Raw genomic sequence first — 13,465 nt, 5'->3', positions numbered from 1 at the left:
CCCCCATGCCAGTTTGTGGTTCTGGCAGGGGATTGCTATTTGGTTTTGGCATTCCTTATGGGAGCTTTATCTGATCCCCTCCATTCCTGTTATATTATATTGCTCATCATTAGTGATTTTCCTGGTTGCCATCACTCCCGCTCGACGAGTGAGTGTGCTCCAAGATTTATTTGTTAAGCCTCCCTATTTGGTTCTCTCCTAAGAGAAGGTGACTTTGAGAGTGAGACCCTCTTTTCTTCCAAAGGTTGTCTAGGACTCTCATCTCTCTCAAAAGATCCATCTTCCTGGGTTTTTCCTCCTCCTCATCGTTCTAAGGACAATGAACGATTCCATTGGCTGGACCCGGAGATGGCCCTCAGCTACTACACCTCTCGAACAAGAGATATTAGGAAATATGACCAGCTCTTCATCAGTTATACTGTCCATTCTGCAGTGGGCTGTGGGTGTATTTGTATGTTGCCAGGCATAATTCCCTGAAAATGTCCCCTTCACTGTAAGTTACATGTGGAGTGACTATCTGGTGTCACAGATACCGCCTCGGAACCAAGAAGGGGGCCAAGACAATAGGTTGTAACACACAGTATTTTATCAGGATGTCACAAAAGGACCAACTCAAATGAAAATGGGATCTTTTAAAGAAAGTTCAAATGGTTATTTCTATTTGCGATCTAGCCACTTTCTTCAGAAATCCTTCACTTGCACATACTCTTTTCTGCTATTTAGTCGTTGCTAGGCCTTCCCAGTCGCCAGCTCAATTGTTCCAGTTCAAACAGCTCAAGAGGGATTCCTGGCATTACAACCTTTTCGATGATCCAACACATTATCTCTGTAATGTGAACTGTCTGTGGTCCTGTACCCCCATCAAGACTCACGTGGGCGTAAAATCTTGTAAGTATGTGGGACAGAGGGAATATTGAGGCTCATTACAAGTTTGATAGTGTGGGAAAAAAGTGGAGGTAATATTGTTTACCTCCCTTTTTCCCCACACCTCCAAACTACAAATGTGCCAGTATTCTTTGAAGGTAAAGTGGAGGAGTTACTTCCAGCTTCAAGCTGGAGGTAACACCTCCACTTTATCTCGAAAAATCACTGGTATTACCAGCATAAATCCCTAATGGAGTCCTATGAACTCCATTAAATGGGGATTTACACTGGCAAACAGCCACTTGTAATCACGTGGTATTACCGCCTGATGTAATAACTCCAGTGGTAATACCATCTGACCAAGTGACGGTATTGGTAATTCCATTTGCCTGTATTCTGGCAGATTTACCTCTGGAATACCAGCAAGCTCGTAATGAAGCCGATTGAGTGGACAATAAAATAAACCAGCATACAATGAAAAAGAAAAATTTGAAATATTAACCGCTAGGCTTGCAAAGTCATCTGGTGTGCTGTGTTTGCAGACATTTGACTGCTGTGCTCCTGTGCCAGAGATATATTGTGCTAGCGGTACCCCACCGAATGTATCCCAAGCTAATGCTGTATTTTGGTAGCTGTCACTCATGCACTGTGTGACTTGTGTGCATCAGTCTGTGCCTTTAGCACACGCAATGAGGATTTCTGTTTCTTTTTTTTATAATGGTGATTCCCATTGCTTCTTCTATGCCTTCCTTTGCAACTGTAAATAAGACACAGCTGCTACTAGACATACATAAGTTAGAGCACACAGAGCACAAATCACTCCCCAGCCCCCGCTGGTCCACAATTTGAGTCAGCTAATGAGTCTGTGAACCAAACTGCACACTAAGAGTTACATTCTTTGCGCCATGATTCAGTTTCATCAGAGATGTCTTAGTATTAGTTGTTTTTCTGATTGTCTAGCAAGTTCTGTCATTTGTGTATGGCTTAAATCATACCATGAACATTACTTGTTATTTGTTTTCAGTGGCAGCGAGCAGTAAGAGTGAGAAAAGTCTTAAGAGAAATCATTGAGAAGAATCCCAAATTCAACAGTGTCAATCTCTTGACTACTAAACATATTGTGTATTGGTGCCGTCATCATGGTTACACACCACCAGACTTGGAAAGTCTTCGAGATGAGGAGGAGTCCATTGAAGATGTGCTGACACAGATCGATAGTGAGCCAGGTAAATGCTTATTTTTAAAATGTGTTAAGAAATGTTGTTTTCTTTTATATTCATTTTGCATCCTACCCCTTTGAGTACTCTTGGGGTGTGCTGTTTATATACACCCTAACAAACTGAAAACAGTCTTGTTTTGACACCTTGTGTGTACAACACATAAGCCGCACCAACAGCACACAAGGCCTGACTTTGATCCGATACTCGCACCAAAGCTCAGCGCACTCTGTATTCTGAACTGAAGCTGCCAACAGGACACCACCTCTCTCACTATGCTACTCCCTCTTCACCCTACTAACCCAACCCACCTTCTCGTTTACAGATCCGTCTGAGCACCTGGGGACCAATTCCATTGGTGACTGTGTGCTATACAAATACCTTTAACATTACATGCATGCCATTTAATTTACGCCAGAATGCCACCCAGCAGCCACTTCTTGAAGGGCATCTACAGTTACGAGCGACTGGGCAATACTGTGTGGGATGCACATTTGCTCCAAAGCCTGCTTTCTCCTCCAGGAAATATTGCGTTTGATAGGGCAGCACTATTCTATACATGGCTTTATCAGCCCAAGTCGACATCTCTCAAGGATGCAGACAAACACATAAGTGCTTCATCCTTATTAGGGGTCATTAGTGCAGTATAGTCTGACATAATTACAGTTGGAGCTTTGGGGGTATGTTTAGCAAACGCCACACACACACAACTTAATTTGTTGGGGTGTGACAAAAAGGATTAGATGTTTCACCTGGGTGAAAAAACCCTGATATTAAGTGAAAAGGTTGTTTTTATAAAAACAAAAAGAAAAAAGACCGATTTAGAAAGACTGCTCTGTGACTGCACAGAGCGGTATTTCTAAATCAAAGTGTCATGCCCCTGCCGCACACGGGTACGCACAGGGGCTGACAGGCATGTCGGGGGCCAGGAACAGCAGCCGCAAGAGAGCAAGGTGAGTGATTATATGTGTGTGAGTGTGTGTGTGTGTGTGTGAGTCAGCATGTCTGTGTGGTGGGGTTTGTGTGTGTTTATGTGGTAGGGGAATTCTTGGGTGGGGAAGGGAGGTGTCGGCTGATGAAGGGGGATTCGTGGAGTGAAACCCCCAAACTTCTAATACATCCACCAGCACGGGTGGGGGAGAGGGCAAAGAAATTTGCTCTTTTTGCTTTTTGTGGGACGCCGAAAATGGGCCGAAATAAATCGATCTTTTTGGTAGGCGGCCAACAAAAAGCAGAAATATCATGTAGAACCCGAAAGACGGGCAGCAGTATTACTAAAGATGTCGCCAATGTGGTACTTGCCACCCTCATTGATTGGAGAGTCTTGTGATGAAGTCTGCTCGACTCTCGAGTGAGTAAAGGGTGGGGGGGGCACGGGTGTTGTACATTTCACATAAATCACTACAGTGGGGACATTAACAGACCAAACCAACTTTCCAAAAGAAATGTATAGAGTAAAAATGTAAGAGTAATTGTTTAAACATTTTATGAAGCACCCACCAATAACAGAACGGTCTGTTGCAATTTTTTTTAAACTTTTTAAAGCGGTCATTATTGTCCAAATTAATAATTATATAGGAGCAGGAAAGATTAAAAAGTGGTTTTGGTACATCGTAAAATTAAGCTGAGTCTTCCTAATCCCTACCAACCTTTTAGAGGCACGGGGCACTCAAAACCTTGTCGGGTAATAATTTTCACTAATTTTTTTTATTTACATTTTCTTATTGTATTTGGTTTGCAATCTACATACAATAGACAAGAAACCTTAACAATTTGACATAAAACATTCAAATCCAAAATTTATAAATCAAACATTTTCTCTTTCAAGCTAAAAATGGACGGGAGAGGTGGGGGAAAAAAAAGAATAAAAAGAGGAAAAGAAAGAAAAGAAGATGGGAAAAAAAATAAGAATACACATCTTATGGAGTCAAAAGCCTGCCTCTTTCCTCTTTCCCAGTTCATTAAGGAAATAGATTTTGTTTGAGGATTATGTAGATCTCCATGATGAGACAGCTTCATGACCCTTTATTCTATCTAAAACTCGCCCCCCCTCTTAATCTTAGGTTTATCAAAATGTAGTTCATTTGTTACCCCAGAGACCAATTTTCTTGCTGCTTATTGAAGTTCTAGCAGTGCTAATCTATATTTTCTTCCCCAGTCCTTCTTTCTGGTTGCGATGTTTGAGATGTTGCAATCCACCATATGGATGGATTGGAGAAAACTTACCACTGCTGCTGTAAGCTGTGTTTCATGTCCTGCTATTATTCTATGCCATGTATTCTCTGATGATAACCAGTCAGATCTTTCTACAAATCTTCCTAGTATTTTCACCCTTTGGTCCCAAGTTCCTTTACATTCAATTAATAAATGTCTCAGGGACTGGTTTCTTAGAGCCGCACATCCCTCACAGTATTGCACTGCCCGGTCAGACTGTTTTCGAATATCCAGTATTTCCCCCGTGGGTAGTAAATTAAGTCTCGCTCTGAGAACATTATTCCTGATTTTTTCATCCGGGAATTTTTCTAGGTACCTAGGGAGGGTTCCCATTCTCTTATCAACGACCAGAAAGGTATTCTTTGGGACTGATGATATTATTTTCCCTATTATATCTATCCAATCTAATGCTTCCAACTCCAGTTTTACCTTCACAGGGTTTTTGTCCAGTGTTTCCAGACTCTGACCCGTTCTGGCTAGTCCAGTTTTTATTTTCTGTTCCAGTGCCTGCAGAATCCCAGATTTCAGTTAATTATGATGTTCATTGATCTCCTCATACAGAGAGCCACTTTTAGGATTTGTGATCTCCCTGTAGAAGGACATCCATTTCCATTCTGCTAAGCAGTTCAAGGACTTTAATCCCAGTTCAAATCGCAACTGTCCTCCTGGTGTGCTCCACGGTACATTTAGAGCTCTCTTCCAAATTCTACCCTCCAGTTTGGGCCAATTTATGTCCCACAGTTGCGGTTTGGCTTCTAGTATTGGCACTATCTTGACCAGATAGTATTTTATCATTGGGACCACTGAGAATTTGCAATATCTACCTCTGATTTTAATCAAATGGGGAATTAAAGAGAGGGCTTTAGAGAGCATTCTCTTTCTGCTTTATGGTTGGCTGGGCATGCATAGAACTTATAACCCAAATATGTAAGATCTTCTACTTGTGGGATTTTCTGGCCATCTAGAAACCATTGCTTAAAGTTAACCCTTTTCCTTGGATGCTTAAATACCAATACCCTGGACCTTTGGATTTATTATCAACTTATTTTCCTCTGCATATTTACTCAGTCCATTCAGCAGTAGCTGCAAGCCAATAGCGGTTCTGTCAAGCAAGACGATGTCGTCCGCGTTGGCCAGCCAGAATATTTTCGTTCCATTAAGTTCTGGACTGGCCAGCACCGACGAGATCAAATGGTCCCCTGCGTCTGCTAGAAATAGGTTGAAAAATGTGGGTGCCCCCAGACAACCCTGTCTTACCCCTCTTTCTACTAAGACTGAGTCTGAAAGGTGGCCCTTGTTATCCAAGCGTACCCTTACACTTGTTCCCCTGTGAAGTTCCATTAACATTGACAGGAGCGTCTCTGGGATTCCCTTTCTTCCGAGTTTATGCCGTACCCTTGATCTATCAATTTGGTCAAAGGCTTTGGACCGATCTATCCAGGCCCCAAATAATGGTGTACCTCCCTTGACCATTGATGTTTCACTAAGAAGGTTTAGCATAATCCCGTTCAAGGCCGTTGATAGACCCTTTCTAAACCCGGTTTGACATCGGGATACTACCTCCTCCTGTTCTACCCATATTGAGAGTTAATTTAGCAGAAGCCTCATGAAGATTTTACTTTTGATATTCATGAGGCCAATAGGGCGGTAATTTGAGGGGTTTGATCTATCCCCCCCTCCTTGAAAAATGGTATAATCAATGCGGTCTTCCAGGACGGGGGAAAACTCCTTTGCTGTAGGATCTCGGTGAAGAGTCGTTTAATAGTTTTGCCCAAAGTGTTGGATATACCTGATAGGTAAGTCCGTTGGGACCTGCGGGTCTTGATGTTGAGGCCTTGGATATTACCTCCATGATCTCGTCATCCTCTACTCGCAATTTCCACCCCTTATCTAGTGGCAAGCAATCTGGTTCTTTTGGTACCTTCCTGAAGCTGTTTGTAAGATGTTCTAACCAGCTTTTTTCAGGCACCAAATTACATAGCATGCTGTTAGACTGAGAGTCTAGCTTTCGTATCACTGACCAGAAAGCTGTCATGATCTCTGCTTCCAAAAGATCAGGACTTGCCCGACTCCCTTGGAAGCAGACCCATAACCCCGGTTCCGAGTGCCAGCCAGTCCCAATTGGGACCTTTTGGACCCTGTCCTGGCGCCAGTGGCACCAGGCTCATAAAGATGCCCAGTCCCAGCGCTGGAAGCGCCGGGCTCATAATGCTTGGGTGGACTTACCTGCAGCAGACCATGCTGCTTACTTACCTGCCAGTTGAACCCCTGATCCTCTTCTGTTTGGGACTACTTTTCCTGTTGGGTGGGGCAGGAGCCACTCCCTAGGTTCAGAACACTGGAACTCTTCTGGAAAGCAGGAACTCTTTTCTTAGGCGTGGCTGTGGAAGGAGACACCTAAGCACTACAGGAGGCTATTTAAACCACACCCGATGGATGAATCTTGCTTTGCGTTATTCTGCATTCTCTGCAGCAGAACGCTCATCGTGTCTTCTGCTTCTGATCCTGGGCCTAAGGGAACAAAGGCTTACCATCCTGGAATCCAGTCTTCAGCAGCACCTGTAAAGACAAAGAAAGAACAGGTTAGCACTACGGTCTTCAGTGGCAGCGCATCTCTTACCTGGTCCATTGGCTGTCACCAACGCCTCGCGCTGCATTCCGGCATCTGAAAGACAAAGGCTTACCTACTCTTCGCATGCTCCGGAGGTCTTCGCACTGCATTCCGGCATCTGAAAGACAAAAGCTTACCAGCTCTTCGCACGCTCCGGAGGCCTTCGGCGCTGCATCCCGCATCTGAAAGACAAAAGAAGGTGCTTTTAAAGACATTGGGCAACTTTATTACTCACGTGCCATTACTCCTTCCCACGCCGAATCCAGTGGGTATTCCAGCACCCTTCAGCTTCTCTAAAGCTCCGAACTTGTACCTGCAAGATAAAAGGGACAGTTAGTGCGCATCGTGAAGCAGGCTACAAGCGCTTACTTACGTGCTTCCAGGCGCTTCTATTCCTCACGCGGGTTCGATCCTCAACTCTCATCAGCCCGCCATCCGCCATCGCCGGAACCCTGCAAAACAAGAGATATCATTACAAAAGACTTTTAAGACATTTGAAGTGCCCAGAACTTACCATTCGTGCAGTTAACGACGGACAGCAGTCCTCTAAGGTCAAGAGGCCTGCACCCTTATCCAGTGAAGAAACTGGTTACGGCACCCTGCCCCGAGGCAGATGGAGAGCTCGGCGTTCACTTACCTAAGGTGAGGGTGTTAACCTTTGGGGTTCTACAGGAGAAGAGAAAGGGAAGAGGAGAGAGGCACCCAATAACCCCAGTTCATTAATCCCATATTTTCTATCTGCAGACATCTTACTCTTCGAGTCAGACATACAGTGCACAGAGGTCCAGCCCAAAGAGCCAATGGTGTGTTACACATCACCTTTGAAGATACGGCATTCACCCAGTCAAGACCGGCGCCTCTGCGGGAATCAGGTGAGCGTTACAGAACGCAAAGCCTATCGCAAAACTCCCACCCAGGCGCTATGGAAACCTCGGATACCGACCAGCTAGCCCAGTTACTTGGGGAACTAAGAGCAGAAGTGCATGCAGCCCGTCAGGAAACGAATGCTCTAAGAAGGGAACTGATTATTTCCAAGGAGCGAACAGACGATCTCGCTAGACAATTGCTACAGTCACAAGCCGGACAAACTCTGTTACCCGCATCAGGGGCAAATCTTCCTTCAACATCCTCTAAGAACCCAGTGCAGATCAACCTACCTGGGAATGTACCTCTGGCTCCGCCCGAACGATTTTCTGGTGACCCAAAGAGGTTTGCAGTATTTATTAATCAGTGCCGGTTGCACTTCTTATGCCGGCCAGCAGCCTTTCCAACTGATCAAGCTAAGGTAGCTTTCGTGCTTTCGTACCTTAGTGGCAATGCGGCAGACTGGTCGATCCCTGTAGTTAATCAAGATGATCCGGTTCTCCATGATTTTCAAGCTTTTCAGCTCAGTATGGAAAAACTGTTTGCAAGACATTCACAGGGGCAGGCCTTGGACAATGAGCTCCTTTCATTGCGACAGGGTAATCAAGACCTTTTGGCTTATATTGCGTCTTTCAACAGACTGATAGTGGAAACTCGATGGCCTGAGGACAAAAGGATTACGCTGTTTTATAGAGGTCTACGTGGAGAGCTCAAAGATGTGTTAGCCCAAGTAGTGAATCCCCCGCAAGACTGTTCGGACTATATTGACTTAGTCGTTCAAATTGACCACAGACTGCAGAACAGGAAGGCCGATCGTTCCAAGTTTGATGCTCGAGTATTTTCCAAACCACCAACTCCTACCAAAGGAGTAGACTCCGGGGAACCCATGCAAATAGGGGGCCTGAAAGGACCACTAACACAAAAGGAGCGGGAAAGGAGAAAACAGCTGCAATTATGCCTCTATTGCGGAAACTCGGGGCACTTTCTTCGAGACTGTCCGGTGAAACCAGCCAAGAAGGCAGTAGGAGCTGCAGTTACGAGGGTCACAAACTCTGAGCAGGGAAACGACCTCGCCCGACAAGAATAGAGGTCCTCTTGCCGAGCGTTAAAACCAGTTCCGTGACCTCGCATTTCGTGATACCTATGGTCCTCATTAGCCCTGAACATCCGGATCGATTACATGCGATTGAAGCTTACGTCGACAGCGGTGCCATCAGCAATTATGTGGATCATGAAATGGTTTTGAGGATGAATCCGACTCTTTGTCCAAAGGCTGTAAAGGACGTCATTACTACGGTGGATGGTACGGAGATAGCCTCCGGACCAGTAACGCATACCGCCCAAGAAGTGACGCTAGTAAGCCAAGATGGACACCATGAGAAGATCGTGTTCGATGTGATCAAGGCCCCCCAGTTCCAGATTATTCTAGGAATTCCTTGGTTAGAGAAGCACAATCCTCAGATCGATTGGCGAGCAAGAACGGTTCAGTTTCCAGAATGTGTCTCTACTTGTCACCCTCGACCTGGTGTTGCACTGGCAGCAATTTCCTCGGAGGCTCCTCAGTTACCTCCTGAATACCTAGAATTCCAAGATGTTTTTTTCCGGAAGGATCAGGCTAACTCTCTACCTCCTCATAGGTCTTATGACTGCCAGATAGACCTGATACCTGGATCTACTCCTCCTTGTAGTAGAATTTATGCCCTCACCGAGCCTGAGAATCTTCACCTCCGACAATACCTGGATCAATACCTAGCGAATGGGTTTATTCGTCCTTCCAAGTCCCCTGCTTCCTCAGCTTTGTTCTTCGTTCCAAAAAAAGAAGGGGACCTTAGAACTTGTATAGATTATCGCACCCTGAACCAGATCACCATTAAGAATAGATACCTGTTACCTTTGATCCCTGAACTCCTGGACCAAGTCAGAAAAGCATGCATATATACAAAGCTGGATCTTAGAGGAGCCTACCACTTGGTACGAGTAAAAGAGGGCGATGAATGGAAGACGGCCTTCCGCACCAAGTATGGGCTATTTGAATATCAGGTCATGCCCTTCGGACTTTGCAATGCCCCGGCCGCCTTTCAATATTTTATGAACGATGTCCTCAGAGAGCTCATAGATGTGTGTGTTGTTGTTTACATTGACGACATCCTCGTTTATTCTTCATCGGCAACTGAACATCAGAAACACGTGAAAATGGTCCTCGAGAGATTGCGTCAACACAAACTTTTCGCTAAGTTGGAAAAATGTGTTTTCAACGTGACTGAAGTTGAATTCTTGGGATTCATATTATCACCTAGCGGAATGCGTATGGATTCAAAGAAGGTCGATGCAATTCTCAAATGGCCATCGCCATCCTCCGTAAAAGGTGTTCAAAGCATGTTAGGCTTCGCTAACTTTTACCGCAGGTTTATCCCCGAATTCTCTCGAATAGTCCAGCCCATCACCGTCTTGTTAAAGAAAAACAAACGTTTTGAATGGTCTACCGAGGCGGAACAAGCTTTCCAGAATTTGAAGACTAGATTTATCTCTGCACCGATCTTAAAACATCCTCGCCCAGAACTCCCCTACATCGTTGAAACTGATGCTTCGAGCCTTGCCATGGGGGCAGTTCTATCACAAAAGGACTCAGTAACCAATCAGTTGCATCCCGTGGCATTTTACTCCCGCAAATTCTCGCCTCCTGAAATCAATTACACTATTACTGATAAGGAACTTCTAGCTATCAAGTCCGCCTTTAAGGCTTGGCGGCATTATCTTCTGGGGGCCCGACACACCGTTACTGTGATTACAGATCACCGAAACCTGCAATATTTGAAAACCGCAAAAGCTCAATCCTCTAGGCAACTCCGTTGGGCACTATTCTTTGCCGAGTTTGACTTCATAATTACCTATCGACCTGGTACAAAAAACGGTAAAGCTGATGCCCTTTCTCGGATGGGAGTGGAAGAACATTTGATCAATCCTAAACCTGTACCTATCATTCCCGAACAAAGAATTCTAGGTGTAATCGCCACACAATCCATAGAGGAAGTTAAGGATAAAGCCAGGCTACTGGTAACTCCAGCAGACATACAGAATTGTCATCTGCAGGGAAAGGACTTTACGGTGAAGGACAACCTATTATATTTCCAAGAACGGTTATACCTGCCCAGCACAGATTTACAGAAAAAGGTAATCTCTTGTTATCACGATTCTTTAATGGAAGGACATCCCGGTATGACCAAGACCTCGGAAAAGATCAAGCGCTACTTCTGGTGGCCGTCTTGGAAAAAAGATATCAGAGACTTTATAATGTCCTGTGGAGTATGCGCCCAAAACAAGAGTCAAAAGGAAAAACCAGCCGGCCTCTTACGCCCTATTGACATCCCGCCTCGCCCTTGCCATACGCTTTCTATGGACTTCATCACCGATCTACCTCCATGCTCCGGATACAATACGATCCTAGTAATCGTGGACCTATTCTCCAAGATGGCGCATTTCATTCCACTCAAAGGCTTACCAACAGCAGCAACTCTGGCCCGAGAATTTCTCGAAAAAATCGTCCGACTGCACGGTTTTCCTTCAGTTCTAATTTCGGATCGAGGTAGTCAATGTATTTCTCATTTTTGGCGAAGTTGCTGTCGGTCGGCTCAAATTGATGTGAGACTTTCGACCAGCCACCACCCTCAAACCGACGGACAAACCGAGAGGACCAATCAAACTCTGGAACAGTATTTGCGCTGCATGCTACAACAAACTGAAAAAACTTGGAAAGATATCCTTTGGATACCCGAATATGCCTACAATAACTCTGTCCACTCGGGAACTGGGAAGACCCCGTTTTTTCTTTTATACGGTAGTCACCCTCGAACCTCGGAGTTGGATCCACTCCAAGATCTTGGAACACCAGCAGTAGACCACCTGAATTCTACAATCACCCAAGCCTTTAAGGAAGCCGTTTCTCACCTTCAAAGGGCTAAAGAACAATACAAGAAAGGAGCAGACCAACATCGGAAGGAAGCCCCCCAATATCAAGTAGGAGATCAAGTCTGGTTATCCACCAAATATCTACCTCTAAAAGGACCACGCACATTCAACCAAAGATACCTTGGTCCCTATTCCATCACTACCATAGTAAATCCAGTAGCGGTCAAGTTGGACTTGCCCCCTCACATGAAGATACATCCGGTCTTCCACGTCTCTCTATTAAAACCTGTGCAACCTCAAACCCGACTAACTACATCTCCAAAACCTATTCTAGTTGATGGAGAACTCGAGTTTGAAGTCAAAAGCATCCTGGATTCCAAGATCTCCAAATCTAAACTATTTTACCTGATTGACTGGAAAGGCTACGGTCCCCAAGAAAGATCCTGGGAACCTGCAGAATATGTCCACGCGCCTCGTCTAATCAAAAGATTTCATCGAACATTTCCTAACAAGCCCAAACCCCCGGAGAATCCCGGTTTGGGAGGGGCCTTGAGGGGGGGGTGCTGTCATGATCTCTGCTTCCAAAAGATCAGGACTTGCCCGACTCCCTTGGAAGCAGACCCATAACCCTGGTTCCGAGTGCCAGCCAGTCCCAATTGGGACCTTTTGGACCCTGTCCTGGCGCCAGTGGCACCAGGCTCATAAAGATGCCCAGTCCCAGCGCTGGAAGCGCCGGGCTCATAATGCTTGGGTGGACTTACCTGCAGCAGACCATGCTGCTTACTTACCTGCCAGTTGAACCCCTGATCCTCTTCTGTTTGGGACTACTTTTCCTGTTGGGTGGGGCAGGAGCCACTCCCTAGGTTCAGAACACTGGAACTCTTCTGGAAAGCAGGAACTCTTTTCTTAGGCGTGGCTGTGGAAGGAGACACCTAAGCACTACAGGAGGCTATTTAAACCACACCCGATGGATGAATCTTGCTTTGCGTTATTCTGCATTCTCTGCAGCAGAACGCTCATCGTGTCTTCTGCTTCTGATCCTGGGCCTAAGGGAACAAAGGCTTACCATCCTTGAATCCAGTCTTCAGCAGCACCTGTAAAGACAAAGAAAGAGCAGGTTAGCACTACGGTCTTCAGTGGCAGCGCATCTCTTACCTGGTCCATCGGCTGTCACCAACGCCTCACGCTGCATTCCGGCATCTGAAAGACAAAGGCTTACCTACTCTTTGCATGCTCCGGAGGTCTTCGCACTGCATTCCGGCATCTGAAAGACAAAAGAAGGTGCGTTTAAAGACATTGGGCAACTTTATTACTCACGTGCCATTACTCCTTCCCATGCCGAATCCAGTGGGTATTCCAGCACCCTTCATCTTTTCTAAAGCTCCGAACTTGTACCTGCAAGATAAAAGGGACAGTTAGTGCGCATCGTGAAGCAGGCTACAAGCGCTTACTTACGTGCTTCCAGGTGCTTCTATTCCTCACGCGGGTTCGATCCTCAACTCTCATCAGCCCGCCATCCGCCATCGCCGGAACCCTGCAAAACAAGAGATATCATTACAAAAGACTTTTAAGACATTTGAAGTGCCCAGAACTTGCCGTTCGTGCAGTTAACGACGGACAGCAGTCCTCTGAGGTCAAGAGGCCTGCACCCTTATCCAGTGAAGAAACTGGTTACGGCACCCTGCCCCGAGGCAGATGGAGAGCTCGGCGTTCACTTACCTAAGGTGAGGGTGTTAACCTTTGGGGTTCTACAGGAGAAGAGAAAGGGAAGAGGAGCGAGGCACCCAAT

The 13,465-nt window shown here is 45.6% G+C and overlaps 1 protein-coding gene across 4 annotated transcripts in view; it reads left to right on the top strand.

Annotated features, from left to right (window-relative positions):
• The window catches only part of YEATS2 (YEATS domain containing 2), a 1,971,885-nt gene that overhangs the window by 1,593,633 nt on the left and 364,787 nt on the right, over nt 1–13,465 (top strand). For all 4 annotated transcript variants that reach the window (XM_069617830.1, XM_069617832.1, XM_069617831.1 and 1 more), the window contains one exon: nt 1,889–2,090. In XM_069617830.1, coding sequence (XP_069473931.1) covers nt 1,889–2,090 — 202 coding nt within the window. The remainder of the gene's footprint in view (nt 1–1,888; nt 2,091–13,465) is intronic.

This window comes from Ambystoma mexicanum, chromosome 10 (genome assembly GCF_040938575.1).
Source record: "Ambystoma mexicanum isolate Mex_15411 chromosome 10, UKY_AmexF1_1, whole genome shotgun sequence".
Taxonomy (NCBI): Eukaryota; Metazoa; Chordata; class Amphibia; order Caudata; family Ambystomatidae; genus Ambystoma; species Ambystoma mexicanum.
This window is presented reverse-complemented; position numbering and strand designations above follow the sequence as displayed.